At 35.8% G+C, this 16,573-nt stretch overlaps 1 protein-coding gene and 2 pseudogenes across 3 annotated transcripts; 1 reads left to right on the top strand and 2 right to left on the bottom strand.

The window, feature by feature from the left end:
* The first annotated feature begins 1,821 nt into the window (after nucleotides 1–1,821).
* On the top strand, nucleotides 1,822–8,426 carry LOC147867887 (uncharacterized; annotated as a pseudogene). The gene is made up of 14 exons (XR_015529387.1): nucleotides 1,822–2,262; nucleotides 2,383–2,461; nucleotides 3,523–3,626; nucleotides 4,332–4,458; nucleotides 4,557–4,651; nucleotides 4,907–5,034; nucleotides 5,450–5,530; nucleotides 5,800–5,898; nucleotides 6,029–6,214; nucleotides 6,742–6,805; nucleotides 7,082–7,137; nucleotides 7,247–7,354; nucleotides 7,685–7,852; nucleotides 7,970–8,426. The product of XR_015529387.1 is annotated as an uncharacterized LOC147867887 (transcript).
* Nucleotides 8,427–8,699: 273 nt separating this feature from the next.
* On the bottom strand, nucleotides 8,700–12,654 carry LOC147867886 (ribonucleoside-diphosphate reductase small chain-like; annotated as a pseudogene). Its single transcript, XR_015529385.1, has 10 exons — nucleotides 12,341–12,654; nucleotides 11,749–11,924; nucleotides 11,336–11,384; nucleotides 11,111–11,237; nucleotides 10,470–10,535; nucleotides 10,260–10,376; nucleotides 9,649–9,811; nucleotides 9,481–9,551; nucleotides 9,108–9,141; nucleotides 8,700–9,045 (listed from the first exon to the last, which is right to left on the bottom strand). The product of XR_015529385.1 is annotated as a ribonucleoside-diphosphate reductase small chain-like (transcript).
* A 792-nt stretch (nucleotides 12,655–13,446) lies between these two features.
* LOC147867885 (pentatricopeptide repeat-containing protein At1g06140, mitochondrial-like) lies at nucleotides 13,447–16,285 on the bottom strand. Its single transcript, XM_087315791.1, has one exon. It carries the CDS (start codon nucleotides 16,260–16,262, stop codon nucleotides 13,542–13,544), a length of 2,721 nt encoding a protein of 906 aa, XP_087171917.1. The 5' UTR covers nucleotides 16,263–16,285; the 3' UTR covers nucleotides 13,447–13,541.
* Between the last annotated feature and the right edge of the window lie 288 nt (nucleotides 16,286–16,573).

The following is a 16,573-nucleotide window of genomic DNA, read 5'->3' as shown; positions in this document are numbered from 1 at the left end:
TAAAATGTGCCACATATTTTAATGAGCATCTATTTGAAGGTCTAGTAAAAGAGCATGTTAGGTAAGAAACGTTAAACAAACAAATACATAATAGGTTCCATTATGCATGAATTATTATAAGGACGCTACAAAGGGGTATGCAAACAACAAAAACATGTGGGTTTACATTCTTGCTTATTATTGTACGAATCGAAGTGGTTTCGCATTGCAAGTATTGTCAAGATTATTATTATATTTTCCATTATTTTATTTCGCGTAATTGATAGGGAACGAAATAATTGGATCATTTTTTGTTCTAAAGCTATAAAACGTTAAAGAGTTTGTTGTTCAAGAAAATATAAATTTGGCACTCCAAGACATTGGAATCCAATAATTGCTCAATTTTCATGCATTTAGAGTGTGACTTAAGTGCCAAACATATGGGACGCGTTCCAATAAAGCTAAAAAATGGAGTTCACATCGATCGGAAGTTATCCATGTATAGTAAGATTTAATAGGTTGGTTGGAAATCGAGAGCGGTGATTTAATATATGAAATCAAGGATAACGAAGGAAAGTGAAGTGGAGGATACAAGCACATGGAAGACAACAAATGCCACGATGGTGGGACACTATATATATTTTTGTTTTGGGCCTCGGGTCATAAAACTAAAAGCTATTTTTTAAAGCAAAGCGTTATTGTACATGGTCACAAACAAACAAAATATGAATGCTTTTGTTTTTTTTTACCCATGGGGAGTTGTGGTAAGCCAAATCTAAGAGCAAAGTATTTAAATTTAAATGCACATAGAGAAACACGAACGATGCTTTTACAGTGAATGCTACGTTAGACCCATCGCGCTTAAAGTTAAACCCACACCTCATAAGATTTACGGTGGCAACCATCACATTTATACATTTCGATGTACACATATGACTTCTAATGGATTCACAAAAGTAATGCTAGAAACTTTGCGCTTTTATTGCATCGGGAATTCTACTCATTTTACTTACATATTCATACACCATTGAAGAATATGAGTGTGTTCAGTAAAAACACACTGGGATGCGGAGGAGGGCTTATTGTTCCGGTGAGAATATAAAGCGTTCATCTGTTGATGAGTTTGGCAAGGTGTATAATTGATGCCCTGCTTGCGTGCCTTTGTTATGGGTGCAACCAAAGGGTATGCATGCGGTGGTATAGTAGTATTAAATCAGAAATAGGCCCGAAACATGCAAAACCCCGACGAGTTCTCTCATCTTCTAACGATTTCCCTAAACACTTCGCCTTTTATTGTGAGTGATTTAACTAAGACAAAAGAAGAAGAAGAAGAAGAAGAAGAAGAAGAAGAAGAAGAAGATTGGAGAGGTATTGGGCTTGTGTGTAAAGAAAGTGAGGTGGGTGTTACCCCACAAGCGAGAGTTTTATCGGCCAAAACGTGGGGACATTTGGCCGTCTTTTGGAGACAGGGCAGAAATGGGCGAGAGAGAGAGAGAGAGAGAGAGAGAGAGAGAGAGAGAGAGAGAGAGAGAGAGAGAGAGATAGGCTGAGGCTGTGGTTGCCACACACACATGGTGTGTGTGTGTGTGTTTGTGTAGAGAGAGAGAGTGTGTGTGTGTGTGTGAGATAGAGAGAGAGAGAGAGAGAGAGAGAGAGAGAGTGTGTGTGTGTATGCATGTGTATGTGTGAGAGAGAGAGTGTGTGTGTGTGTGTGAGAGAGAGAGAGAGAGAGAGAGAGAGCATATGAATGAATGAATGAATGTATGTATGTATCATTTGACTTCATTTGGTTTAAAAAGTAGAGGAAGCCCCCCAAGACAGAGAAAGAGACAGAGGAAAAAGACAGAAACAGAGAGGACATTGGAAAAATTAAGGAGAGCTAGAGAGTGGGGAGGTGGGAGACGAAGAAGAAGAAGAAGAAGAAGAAGAAGAAGAAACAGAGGATTTTTGGAAAGAAAGAAAGCAGAACCGGAGAATTCTTAAAAGAAAGAAGAGGAATACTCAGGAAGGAGAAAATTAGAGGATCAAAAATAGATAAAGAAACAGAGCAATTGGGAAGAAGAAGAAGAAGATCGAGGAAGGAAAAGAAGGTTGGGAAATAGAGGATTTTCCGGAACAGAAGAAGTATAGTAATTCTAAAGAGAGATCTGCGAGATCTCATCCAGAATTCAATAGTAGAGATGTAGCGAGAAAGAGAAGGAGAAAGAAGAAACCCTTCAGCTGACCGTCTTAAATTTGAATTTCCATGGAACCTTTCATTAACCTCGTAATTCGACCTCCCAGGTATTCTCTCTCTCTCTCTCTCTCTCTCTCTCTCTCTCTCTCTATTTATGCACAATGTATTTGAATCCATATTTCTTACATGAATTCTTCTCTCATGTCTTCACTGGTACCATTTTCCAGGGCTGATTATACTGTGGAGGATCTGCTCGAGGCTGAGTTCTCCATTAAGGGTCGAACTTATCAGAGGAAAGACTTAGAGGTTAGTGTAAAATTCTCTTGATTTTCTTAATTTTTTTTATCTAAGTCTGTACGTGTGTATATAATGCAAAGAAATGTGTTTCCTTAGGAATCTTTGTTGAAATATGATTTTCTTTGGAAATTTTGTTTTAAAATTGTACACATTTATCATAAATAATGCGGAGATTTTTTATAGAGGTTGGCATGGGATTTCCTCCTGATTTTCTTTGGAAATTTGTCTATTATTAAATAATTTGAAGAAATATGACTTCCTTTAGAGTTTTTATGGAAAATTGTCTGCATCTACTGTGAAGCAATGTGATTTTCTTTGGAAATTTTATTATAAATCCACAAACATATATTGCTAAATAGCTTGAAGAAAGTTTTGCTGCAAGCCCAAGTCTTTACACCCTATCACAAAATATTGTGAATAAAAAAGTATATATAAAAACGCCATATTCTGTTGCACTACACTATTAAATATGGTGAAGAAAAACCACATAACAATAGATTTTTGATACTCTATATCTAAATAGTTCAACAAACCTGTTTTACATCTCGTTTCATTCACAATATTTTCTAATAGACTGCATAAAATTATGACCTCTATTAATAAATAGCATTGAAGGAAACCGTATATAAAACTGGATATATGATATTCTATCTCATAATAGTTTGAAGAAAACATTATGGACACCATATTTTACGCTCTACAATTAAAGCTTAAAACAAATAAAATAAGGCCATAAATCTACATTCTATCACTAATTAGTGTGAAAAAAAAACATATATCATGCCATGTTTACATACTCTTATCATGAGAAAATGTGAAGAGGATAGTTTACGTAAGGCTATAGTTTTACAATCTCTCATGAAACAACATGAAGAAGATCGGGTATAATCTACTCATATTTCTGAATTGTGGAGTGAATGCATATAGGCTCATATTGTTACACTCTATTGCTAAATAAATGTATGTGAGACCAGATTTGGCACTGTATTACTAAAACATGTGATGAAAATACCAATCCATTATTCCATAGCAAAATTGTTTTACATATAATAAGGCCTGCTGTTGTTCAGATTACAAACAGTAGAGGCCACTTGCTGCAATGCAGTCATTATGTACCTTTAGATCTTCCTGAAGATGCAAAGCTTCCCTGTGTTATATATTGCCATGGAAACAGGTAAAAGCTCACCACTTCTTTTCTTCAGGTTATCTTTAGTACCCTTTTTATCTAGCTTCTTAATGACAAATCTAATACACATGCTTATGAATTTTCGTACATTCAAAAATTATCTCCTCTGATTGTTATATTTATAGGAGTATACAGTTCATTGGTGCAGGGTCAACTATTTTAAGGAGAATTATAAATTCATACATTTTGAAACCGAGCAAAATTAGGAAAGGAAAATAAACAGAGTTTGATGTTGAAAATACCATAATTAATCGATGAATAAGAAACATAAGTTGTGGCCTATATGATAGGTAAATTCATGTCTTCTCAAGGCAAAACCAAAAGTTATCTGGAGAAAGAGAAGGATTTTCATTCTGTTTCGGAAAAAGTATTTTTTCTACATATTTGAATATGAATGGTATACTTACTTGCAGCGATTGTCTTATGACTCTTGAGCATCAATGATTGAGAGGACACAATAGCCTGGTTTCTATCTCAAATTCCAACATAATAATGAGAAACTAATCTTATGCTAGAAAATCCATCTTATACTAAGGTAGATTGTGAGATTAGCACTTCATTTTCTTTTTATTTGTGTAGAAATGGTGTTCTTTGTTTGTTTATGTGTGTGATCATCGACTTTTGATTTTCCAGGGATTGTCAATTGTCAGAGTGTTAAGTATTGATTTCATAATTCTCTCTTGTGTTTATTAGTGGGTGCCGAGCTGAAGGCAATGAGGCAGCAATTGTACTTCTTCCCTCAAACATTACTGTATTCACTCTCGACTTCTCAGGGTCTGGTCTATCTCATGGTGATTTTGTTAGCCTTGGTTGGAATGAAGTGAGTTTTTTTCACATTAGTTCCTTGGGTGACATACATCAATATTCTTTTAGTTGGATGTGTGTTAACACTCATGATTTAGCTGCTGCTTTCTCCAGAAAGATGATCTAAAAGCAGCTGTTCAGTACTTGCGTTCATTAAAACAAATTTCTTGCATTGGACTTTGGGGACGCTCTATGGGTGCTGTAACCAGGTAATGTTCAAATAGTACTGGATTGTTAGGTATTTTAGGAATATCAACATTGTATGCTATAGCGTTCTGACACTGAATATCAAAAGATCAAGTGATATGACCGTTTGGAAGGGTTTATATGTGTGTGGAGCATTATTATATATATGTATGTATATTTATATATAATCTATATTCCATGAAATATATATCATTTTCTATTTATTATATATATAAAATGTGACTCAATATCAATTCTCTCACACTCTTTTTATGCAGCATATTGTATGGTGCTGAGTACTGATCCATCTATTGCAGGGATGGTACTTGATAGCCCATTTTCAAATCTCTTCAACCTAATGATGGAGTTGGCTGATGTATACAAAATTCGTCTACCCAAGTTCACTGTAAGTGTGATAGATAGATAATCTTAACATTTTGGAATTAGTTGACCATCTCCTAGAACTCTTTTCTAGAACTATTCTGCAAAGAGTCAATATTATCCAAGCTCTATCTACATTCAACTTGACTAAAAACTAAATCGTAGTCGTTTGGAATTAATTGACTTTCTCCTAGAACTATTTTCTAAGTAGTCTATCTGCAGAGAATCAATATTATCCAAGCTAGAGAGTTGATGAGACAAAAAAATATGGGTCTCTTCTATTGAACATGAAGATTTTATATGAAGGAATATTTTGCTGTGGCATGTGATATGATTAGTATATGTATGATATATACATAATCAATTGAATGAAATATGCAAGGAATAACCTGTTTGCTATGCCATAGTTTTAGCTTTATATATATAACTTGTTTGTGCAGATCAGAGTTGCATTACAGTTAATGCGAAGAATCATCCAGAAACGAGCACAGTTTGACATCATGGATATGAATGTTAAACAGGTAGTACCTAGAGGTCTGACACCATATTTTTTCTATGAATGCAAAAGGAAAATTGTCTTGTTCATCATATCATTTCTGTTTCTAAGGAGAAATCTGCTTTATTGATAAGAGCATACATCTTGCATATACTTTATTTTTCAGAATGTTTTTGAAGTGTCATATTATGGATATTTTTGTTTATAAAATTTGTTCATTTGTTCATCAAGCAGAAAAGAAGAAGATAGCGCTTTTTGACTAACTGTTTTTTTTCCCTTTTAATTTCATTTCAGTATGCGTCAAAAACCTTTGTTCCAGCACTGTTTGGACATGCAAGAGGGGATTTATTTATACCTCCCCACCACTCTGATCACATTCACAGCGTGTATTCTGTACGTCCTTCAATAGCTTTTGTGACAAAACAAATTCTTCTATCCTTTGGTTATACTCTGTTTATTTCATATCATTTTCTCATAACGATGATTCTTCTTATTCCTTTTTTTCTTTTGTTTTCTTTTTCAGGGCGACAAAAATATAATTAAGTTTGAAGGAAACCATAACTCACCAAGGCCACAGTTTTATTATGACTCTGTGACAATATTCTTTCATAATACTTTGAGCCCACCATCACATCTACTTGCAGAGGAGACATGCAAGTTCTTAGCATTTGGTCTAAATGATTTGCCATCTCTTCACGGGCTAGTTGAGGTACTTTATGTATACCTTTCTCTCTCTCTCTCTCTCTCTTACAGGGATATATTTATGTATATTAGAAATTTGAAGATCATTATTATGTGTTATCTGCTAGTAAAATTAGATTTCTCTTCAACACTGATGTATTAGTTACATCAACATGTATATTGCCACTATCCATTTATATCTAATATTTTTATGGTACAAATGGAAGAGTATTTATATGCAACACACCTCTTTAGTATATATTGTATACCTTATATTGTAGTATAACTTCTTGTCTATTTTAGTATAATAGATTTTTATTATTATCTATTTGTTTGTGGTTTATTTTGCATAATTTATAGTTTTTAATATATTTTCTTGTCAGCTCCTGCACCCCCTTTGTTAAATGAATGGATTAATTCAGTCTAAATTTATGAACGTGAAATATGAGGAATGTAGACATAATGGTAGACTATATACTTGCATTTTTCAGTGTTAGTACATGTATGGTATTTCTTATGTAATCAGGGCTAAAATATTATGGCTGTTGTCTGCAGCACTCGGTATCTGGAGCTTTAGGCGATCCAGTTCTCAGAATACAGAATTCAGAAAGTGCAGAAGGCATGTATTTCTATTCATGTTTGTTCAGTACTCTTCATCTAGGAGAAAAAGAAAAGAGGAAGTGCATTTATTTATTTGGATTAAAAACTCTAATACCCAAACTTTAGTATCCGAAAACTTTATGGCCCCAGTTACTTATGTATAGGCCCCTAGATACTTACATATGATTACAATAAATATTGATGTATTTTTTTGACATTTATATGGGGTTCTTTGAGATTTTGCTTCATTTATTAGCATTTTCTTTCATGATTCTGTTTTCTAATTTTGCATCAGGAAAGGAGAGCATATCTCAGCAAGAAACAGCAATCAATAAGCTTGGTGAAAGTAATGTAATGAACTAACAAATATACACTTTTTATTTCAAGACTCGTTGATTTTTAACAATGTGATGATATGTTATCAATGTAAACTAAGACATATCCTTTTGATAAAGTACAGTCATTGAAAACCAGGTTGGAACATCCTGCCAAGGTTATTGAGTTTCTTAGAAGAATGAAGCACAATTATGACAATGCAGACCTGCCATCTTTTGACCAATCATTGGAGGTAACAAAATTGTCATTATATGTGAAATTTACCACCGTTTTTCCTTATACATTTTGTGATGTAAAATATGATACCAAAACATATTGCTTGTATATATTTGCACAACTTAATGTTATCACAATATTGTTGTGTATGATGTCAAAACATATTGTCATGATTCAAAAATGTCATCAGAACTTATTTATTATAGTGTTTGTTGTGATTTCAGAACATATTGTTGTGTTGTGATTCAAAATGTTGTTAAAAACATATTTTTATGCTGTTCCAAGTTTTTTGCTGCAATGTACATAGTGACACGTGTAATATGAATTACATGTGCATGTGCTACAGTCTCGAGGTAGAGAACAGGTTGGAGATTGTTGTTCCTATCCTAGCTCAAATGGTGATTCTACCGAAGGTTGGGGCAGATGCTCTTCTCATGGGATTAGTGAAGCCTCAGTTGATGTATGTCTTGGAAACAACTCTGCTGAAACTCCACTTGATGTCAAAGAAGAAAAGGTTGTTACTTTTATTTTCTCTAAATGGTAGACATTTTCTTTTTCATTATTGTAAAGTTTTCCATGTAATTCAAACACATCACATTGTGCTATGCTACCTCGTTTTTATGTATTGCAGAACATGATTCTAAGAGCCATCACTGCATCAGTCAAGGATACGAATTCATTGAATGCTGATGAAAATTTGAAAGTTCAAGATTGTAATGTAGTAACTCCTCGAAGAAAGTCGAGATTTGACACACTAGGTCGAAGGTTGAGGATGAGTTGTTTCCGAGGAATGGGCAAAGGAAATGAAGAAATATGATGCTATTGATTATGATGATGATGCAATACAAATCAGCATGTCACATGGTTTTGTTGGAACTTAATGTTAAGATAGCACAAAATTTAGAGGTACAAATCCAGGCATGAAGTGTGAGTGCATGCATCATTACTACCTTGTACCATATAATGTATGATATAGTTTCACACACAGTTGCACGAGCAAGTGTTCTGAGATTGTTCATATCTTGATCTGCACATGGAAACATTCACAATGTGATATTCTCAAAAAATAAAATTTTGACATTGTACTCGTATAGTTGAGGCAGATGCAGACCTACTCTTGTAGTTACATAAGAATTAGGTTCACAAACGCTAATTTAATTTTTAATGTCCATCACAGAGTAATATGCACATCATAGTTTTAAGATTACAAGTATAAAATACTCTCAAGGCCTACTTATTACAGCTATACACATTGACATCCAATAAGCCTAAACAGCATAGAAATACAAGTTTGTACTTTATTAGCTTGCAACACCATAACATATTGCTTTTCACTTTAATTTGATTGCAAATAAACTGGACGAAATGAGACAAATCCCTTCTAAACTTGTTTGAGAAATGGGACAAATTTCGTTATTATCAATGGTGTGCTAATTGATAAACAACACAATGGGGTAGTGAAGAAGAGTCCGGAACAAACCTAAGATTGGGCTCAATAAAACATTTAGGATGTATCATGCAAATTTAAACCCAGGAAAGAACCTAGACTCCATGTGAGATTACATATGTAACAGAATGAAACAAATAGTCATGGCAGAATGACAAATGTTTCAGGCTTAGAAGACAATGTCAGTTCTTTTAGAAGTCTTCATCCAATCGGAACACATGTTGATTCTCGATATTCCCCAAGCCAGCCATCACAGAAGCCTGAAATAAGAAAAAAAATCGCCTCAAATTTCACGTACAGTTGACTAACCTAAATTTCATACCCATCCTTGCATCAACCCAGATCCTATGTTCACTCTTCCATTAATCCAAATCTATTAACATTCTTGCATCAATTCAAATTTATTGTAAGTCCATTATTGCATATTAATTCAAATCTCGTATCCATTCTTAGCATATTCAAATCCAAACATCAATTATCAATACATATCTCTACTCTTGCAAAAACCAAATAGGGTATCTTGCATAAATTTTAATTTCGTACTCATTTTTGTGTCCACTCAAATCATATACAATGCATCAATTTAAACTTATGAAATCATACGCAATGAATCAATTCATATTTCACAGTTGAAGCTTCTTTTAAATCCTAATCACATGCATTCATCTTAGAGAACAGGAAGGTCAAAGACTTACTGTAGAGATATAAGTTCCATCTAGTCAAAGGGATTTTGGACATTGTATATTTTTCCTTACCCCAAGGCCACCTATAACAAATGAATGGCAGACATGCTAAAATTCAATCATATTTCCATAGATCAAATGCAATCAATCATAAAAACCACTCTTAATCAAGTTGCTTACCATAAGCCTATCTGCTACAAACTCAATATATGTGCTCATTAGTTTGGAGTTCATCCCAACAAGATCACAACTCAAAGCTTCACAAACAAATTCCCTCTCAATCTCAACAGCATTGCTAATAATCTCCCTCACTCTTGAGTCTGAAACCTTGTTCTCCAGCAGACTGAAAATAATAGAGCAATGGAACTTGCATCAGTTTACCATTGGAGAGAAAAAAAATAGCAAAAAGAGAACTTAACAATCAGCATGGAAAGGACAATGTGATGTATTGGCATTAGAAATATAACACTAAAATCCGGCAATAAGCTTTCACTTATAGCAAGACACAATATGGAAAGTATAATGTGGTGGAAATAAAGCGATGATGACGCCATTAAAGAGATGAGATGAAGCCATTAAAGAGAAGAGAGAATTAGCAGAATAAAAAGAACTAGCACTACTTTATAGATCTCAAAAAGTACAAAAATACGATCAGTATAGGAGGAAAATAGAATATTGTGAAATGAAAGATCTAGTTGTTTTCCTAGCTTTAACAAAGACTTGGCATACAAATTTTCAAATTAGGTTCTCAAAAACAATTTGAGCAAAAATAAGGTGTATGATGTCCTTACTTGTAGAGTAAACAAGCAAAATCACAGTGAAGACCTTCATCCCTTGAAATCAATTCATTTGAGAATGTGAGACCAGGCATCAGGCCTCTCTTCTTCAGCCAAAAAATGGCACAAAAGCTTCAACGTAGCCAAGTGAAATGTGGTCAAATACAGATATAGAAGGGCAGAAAAAGGGAGAGAAATTTTAGCAAAACATACGTACACACATACCTTCCAGAGAAGAAGATGCCTTCCACACAGGCAAAAGCAATGATTCTTTTAGCGAAAGAGTTATCACTGCAGAAAATTAGTGGATCAGAAATTTAAAAGATCCAAATCAAGATTTTTTAACATTAATTATATCTCAAGCAGTATCTTCTGATACACTTTTATCAGATCTTCAATCAGATTTGATGAATCAATCTCTTTCAGCAGAAGAGTCATAAATGCAGAAAAATGGTGGATCAAAAATTTAAAAGATTCAAATTATGATTTTTTAGCATTCATTATATATATCTCAAGCACTATCTTTTAATACACTTTTATCAGATCTTAAATAAGATTTGATGAAATCAATGTCTCTTTCAACAGAAGAACCACAAGCAAAACAAATGATAAAACAGCATGATTTAAAAAAAAATTAAGCATTTATTAGATCTTAAATGAGAAGCTTAATAATCTTTCGTTACATCTCTGGCAATATTTGGAATTAGTTTAATAATTACTTAAATACGGTCTAAAGGAAGCTTCCATAAGGTTTTGAACAAGATCTTAAATAAAGCTTTCACCATATATCCTAACTAAGCTTTCATCTTACTTTAACAACTACCTGGATTCTGCTAATTTCAGAAACAAACTTCTATCTTCTGTACCTGCCTATCCAACGCAGAGCCCAATCTGCCTTTTTTGTCACACAGGGAACTGTTTCCATGGCATTGAACAGTCGGAGCTTCTCATTTGGATCCTTAATATACGTCTCCAAGAGCAAACTGTACATCTCTGATATCACAAGGGCCTTTATGATGAGAGAGAGAGAGAGAGAGAGATATGAAGCAGAAGAACTACTCGTAAACAGCTGGATTTGGAGAGTCTATTACCTGAGTGAATGTTGTCAATGGCAATCTGAAACCCATAGAATGCTCGGGCCTGTAGCAGATCCACAGATGAACATTAGAGATACGACTGAGAGTATGTGTGTTTGAGTAATATACACACATGTATAAATGTATGCATCTTCTTCCTTCTTCCTACACAATATTCCAATGTCTTCTTTGTATTTCCTACTGCACAATATTCTTCCTACTTAATCGTATCCATACTTTTTCGCTTCTTTTCACTCTGAATTCTAAATCCTCTTCTTACTTCTTTCTAATTCTTAAGGCTCTTCCTACCTCTAACTCAAGGATTTGGACGTCCTTCAAGAACCTTAGCCTTCACCTTCCTCCTTGACCTTATTAATTCTCCTCTAAGGTCATTGTTAGTTTATCCTAGTTGTTCTTCCTCACAAAACACAAATCGTGAATATCTCAGGGATTTGAATCTCCTTCATAAACCTGACTGCCAGATTCTCAAGGACAATGCCATCAGAGGCAGCAAAGAAAGCAAGCACATGACTAATGAAATGCTTCTCATCCTCTTGCAGGGTCTCCCAGTGAGACTGGTCGCAAGAAAGATCCACTTCTTCTGCTGCAAAGAGAGAAAGAAAGAAAGAAACTTTAACTATGAAGAAAGAACAGAAGAAGGAAAGGATCAGGCTTGACGAAGAATATCAAAGAAAACGATCGAGTCAAATCAAAGATAGAAGAAAAAAGATCAAATCAAACATAGAGAAAAAATGCTGATGAAAAATGAAATCCAAGACGAAAGATAGAAAGATAGAAACAAAGGAAGAATTGAATCCATAATCAAGAAAAGCAAATACAGTTGTAATAACCAAAGGAGGTAGTGATGGATGATCAGGAAAGAGATCAATGCAAAGAGCAAGATAAGGAATAAACGCAACAATCTGGATGTGGGTGAAGAAACAAATGAAGCAATAAAAACTAAGAAATTTGGTGAAAAAGACAAAGGATGTGTGAACGAATGGACGGACAGAGACTAACCTGTCCAGAAGCTCGCCTCTGCTTTCTTGTACATTTCCCAGACCTCGGGATACATGACAGGAAACACACAGAACCTGTGAGGGTTCTCCATCAGAATCGGTTCAGGCTTGGCGACGAAGGAAGGCATGGCAGAAAGAGATGGGACAAAGTTAGAATGGACACGACACGGTCTGGCGCAAAGGAAAAGGAAAAGGAGGGAAGAATGGGATGCGGTAGGGTTAGGGTTAGGGTTAGGGTTACAGGTGTGCGACCTGTCAGGCTATGGGGGGAAGAGAGAAAGAAGGAAGTTTCGGAAGTTTTTGGCGCTTCTTTTATTTGAAAGACTTGTTTTGGGCTGGTGGGAAACTATATAAAAACATGTATGTATGTATATTAAAATTTAAGAATAAGAATGGGCCATATATGTACATATGTATGCATGCATGTATGTATGTATGTATGCATGTATGTATGTATGTATGCATGTATACATATGGTTGGTTGGATCGGGTCATGGAAAGAATGAACTAGTATGTAGTAGACAAATCTAATAAAGATCATTATGAACTAGTATGTAGTATCCGATGCATGTAAAACAAGTGATCCATAGATTTTGAAGGATCGCATGGAGAGAGCTCGAGTGAAATGAACTCATGTACCTTCCTAGTAGTGTCGCAAGAAGTAAACCTATATATGCATGCAAGTCATCTTGGCCGCAATTCGAATCAAGCAGTACATATATTGAAATCCATATTGGTATTCCATTCCTCTTGTGGATGATCATGTTTTTCGTTGATAAGCATGTCATTATGTATGATCTCAAACCATTGACCCCAACAAAATGCAATTCCTTTAGTGTTAAGGAAGGCAACCTCAAGATCCTTGTGGCTTCCTAGAAATGTACATAATCAAGCCTTTGTTTATTTGAGAACCACCTACAATATATGTTTGGGCAGTCAAGAGATTGCTCCACATTTTATATGACTTAGCGACGAGAATATGCATATCGCTATGATGTTTGAGGTTCGCACATCAATAGAATGTAACTCAGATAAATTCATGAAAATGATATGTATGCTTCTCATTATGCTCAAGCCTTTGTCTAAAAACATTCCAGGATAAACACGCATATGAATCATGGTGAAAGTTTTCTATATAGTAAAGATACATCAATCCTGGTTATTCTTGTATATGAACACCGTAAATGTATGCATCTCCAAGGTCAAAGCATATGGACAACTTCACTGTGTCCTTGAACACTTGTTGCATGATCGAATGCATACTTTGCAAGCTCCAAGTTTCCATGCGTACAACAAGAACCCAATGTACACATCCAAACATGCAGGTCAGCCTGTATTGGCATGCGTTCTAGTAAGGTTCGAAGTCCTTCTAAGTCTCCTACGCGCCCAAGTAGATCCACCATACTACAATAGTGCTTTATGTTTGGCATAAGACCATACTCATTGCTCATAGAGTTGAAATACTCCATACCTCTATTAGCAAGCCCAATATGACTACAAGCGGAGAGAATCACAGTAAACGTTACTTCATCGGGTTGGACACTCACAATTTTTAATTTCTCGAATATGTCTATGCTCTTCAAAAAACTACCTTCAGCTATATGGCCAGAAATGCAAGCATTCCATGAAACGATATCAGGCTCAAAAAGCTTCTCAAAGAAATCTTGCCCATCGACCATGCTTGCACAACTTCCATAGGCATGGATTAGGGTCGCAGCGACCATTGAAATGTGCTCACATCCCAAAGAAACAAGGTGAAAATGAATCTCTTTACATGTCTCTAAGCTTCCGATTACACCACAAGCTTGCAAAACACAATTAAGAGTGACAGTGTTTAAGCATATACTTTGCTTTACCATTGCTCTATATGTATCCAGCGCCTTGTTTGCATGCCCTTGTTCAAGATATGCCGAGAGCATCGCAGTCCATGAAACATTTGTGGGTTCAGATAAGTCACTGAATACATGCTCTGCTTCTACAATAGCTCCACACTTCCCATACATGCTCAGAAGGGTACTACCCACATAACTGTCTGATGTGAAACCCTTTGCATCAGCCACTAAATGTAGTAATGATCCTATCTCTAGAGAAGATGTATCTAGTAAAACAGATGATTGTTCCTTCCTGGAAATAGCACCACATGCCTGAAAAAGAACCACAAATGTCCACCCATCTGCCCTCACCCCATCTTTGATCATTCGAGTATATAATTGCAAACCCCTCTCGGCCAGACCTTGTTCGACATATAATGAGAGAATCAAAGTCCATGATGCACCATCACGTTGCAATAATGATAAAAACACATCTTCTGCCTCTACAATAGACCCATGTCTACCATAAAAGCTTATAAGGATGTTGCCAACAAAGGGATGATATGAAAATCCCTTCCTACGAGCATCAGAATGTAATGCTCTTCCGATCTTGAGAGCTAAAATGTTGACGGATTGGCCCTCAATAAATCCATCCTCCAACACAAGTATTGTGCATGCTTGAAGAGCCAAAACATATGTTAATGGATCCAAACCAGTGCAGTCATTCCCCATTTGCCGGTATAAACATAATGCTCTGTGTCCGAAACACAAAGTTAAGCTTAAATCTTGGTTCTGCATAAGTTCAACATACACAGATAACATTGTATTCCATGATGCAACATCATGGTGTGATAATGTTCCAAACACAGACTCTGCTTCTGTGATTGCATTGGTTTTGCCATACATTTTCACGAGAGAACAGGCTAAAAACTCATCTATTTCAAACCCCTTCTTGCAACTATCACTATGCAATGATTTCCCAATTTCTTGAGCTACAAAAAGTTCACTTTCTTCTCGCTCTATGGCAATGGTCGAGCATGCCTGAAGACCAAAGATTGTGGTCAATTTATCAGGGCTCATACCATTTTCTTGTATATGCATATACAATTGTAAAGCTTTTTGCCCTTCACCTTGCTCAACATAAGCCAAAAGCATGGCATTCCATGTCACTATATCTTTATGCAACAATGTATGAAACACATGCTCCGCTTCAGCAATACTTGACCCACATCTACCATACATATTCACGAGAGTATTGCTAAGAAATGGATCAAATATTAAGCTTTTCCGAACCGCCTCTGAATGTAAAGCATATCCTATTTCAAGGGCAATTTCCTTAAGAGACTCATCACTTTCCACGATGATTGTACATGCTTGAATTGCTAACATGAAAGTCAAGTGGTCAGATTTCACGCCTTGTTCAGACATTTGTCGATACAACAATAAAGCTTTAATTCCTTCCGCTCTATCCACATAAGCCGAGAGCATGGCAGTCCAAGAGATCACGTTATGATAAGGAATCCTTCCAAATGCTATTTCTGCCTGTTCCAAATCACCACATTTCCCATACATATTCACCATAGCACTGACTACAAACAAATCACATACAAATCCCTGATAAAGGGACATTATATGAAATTTCTTGCCACAATGAATGTCCGTTACCATACCACAAGCTTTGAAAAGACTCACAAATGTGAATGCATCTGGTAGGATGCCATCTTGCTGCATACATTCGTACATTCGCAGAGCTTCATAGCCATAGCCAGAATCAACCAATGAAGTGACGATGGATGTCCATGAGAAAACCGATCGGGAAGGAAGGGAATACGATGTGAATAGAGCTTCATCGATGGCACTACATTTTGCCAAAGTAAGTACCAAATAGTCTCCAAGAAGACCATTGAGAAGATAGGGATGGTGGTTGATGATATGGGTGTTTATTCTCTTGGCTTGGGATGAGTCATTCCGTTCAATGCAGAGACGAAGGAGAGACAGGTATGTTGGTGGTGTTGCTCTGGTGAGGGACGTGTCCACATGATTCGGTACATGCTGGGTTCTTCTAGAAAGGTAGCAGGAGCAGGACAGCTTCGGCCATGGCGATGGTGGCATATCACACCCTGCTCCCCTCGCTTCATCTCTGCAACTTGCGTATGATGGCGATGGAAGACACAAGGGTTTGAGAAGCAAATGGTAACTCACTCGCTACATAATAATATGTACGTACATACATACATACATACATACATACATACATAATATGTACACTATGTATGTATGTATGTATGTATGTATTTCTCCCTATCATATGCGTCCGGAGACACTAGCTCTTGGTATAGCACTCTCTAGTGAGTTCGTTACTTGCAAATGGTATAGACATTAATAACTTACCTCCCCTTTAAGTACAACCATGGGACTGATCA

Source organism: Azolla caroliniana, unplaced genomic scaffold (assembly GCF_043228905.1).
Source record: "Azolla caroliniana isolate FFs.n. ecotype wild unplaced genomic scaffold, voAzoCaro1.0.p SCAF_2, whole genome shotgun sequence".
In the NCBI taxonomy this organism is placed as follows: Eukaryota; Viridiplantae; Streptophyta; class Polypodiopsida; order Salviniales; family Salviniaceae; genus Azolla; species Azolla caroliniana.
This window is presented reverse-complemented; position numbering and strand designations above follow the sequence as displayed.

Excerpts from the sequence above, each read along its gene's own strand:
- LOC147867885 (XM_087315791.1), bottom strand. The coding sequence starts at position 16,262 with ATGCCACCATCGCCATGGCCGAAGCTGTCCTGCTCCTGCTACCTTTCT.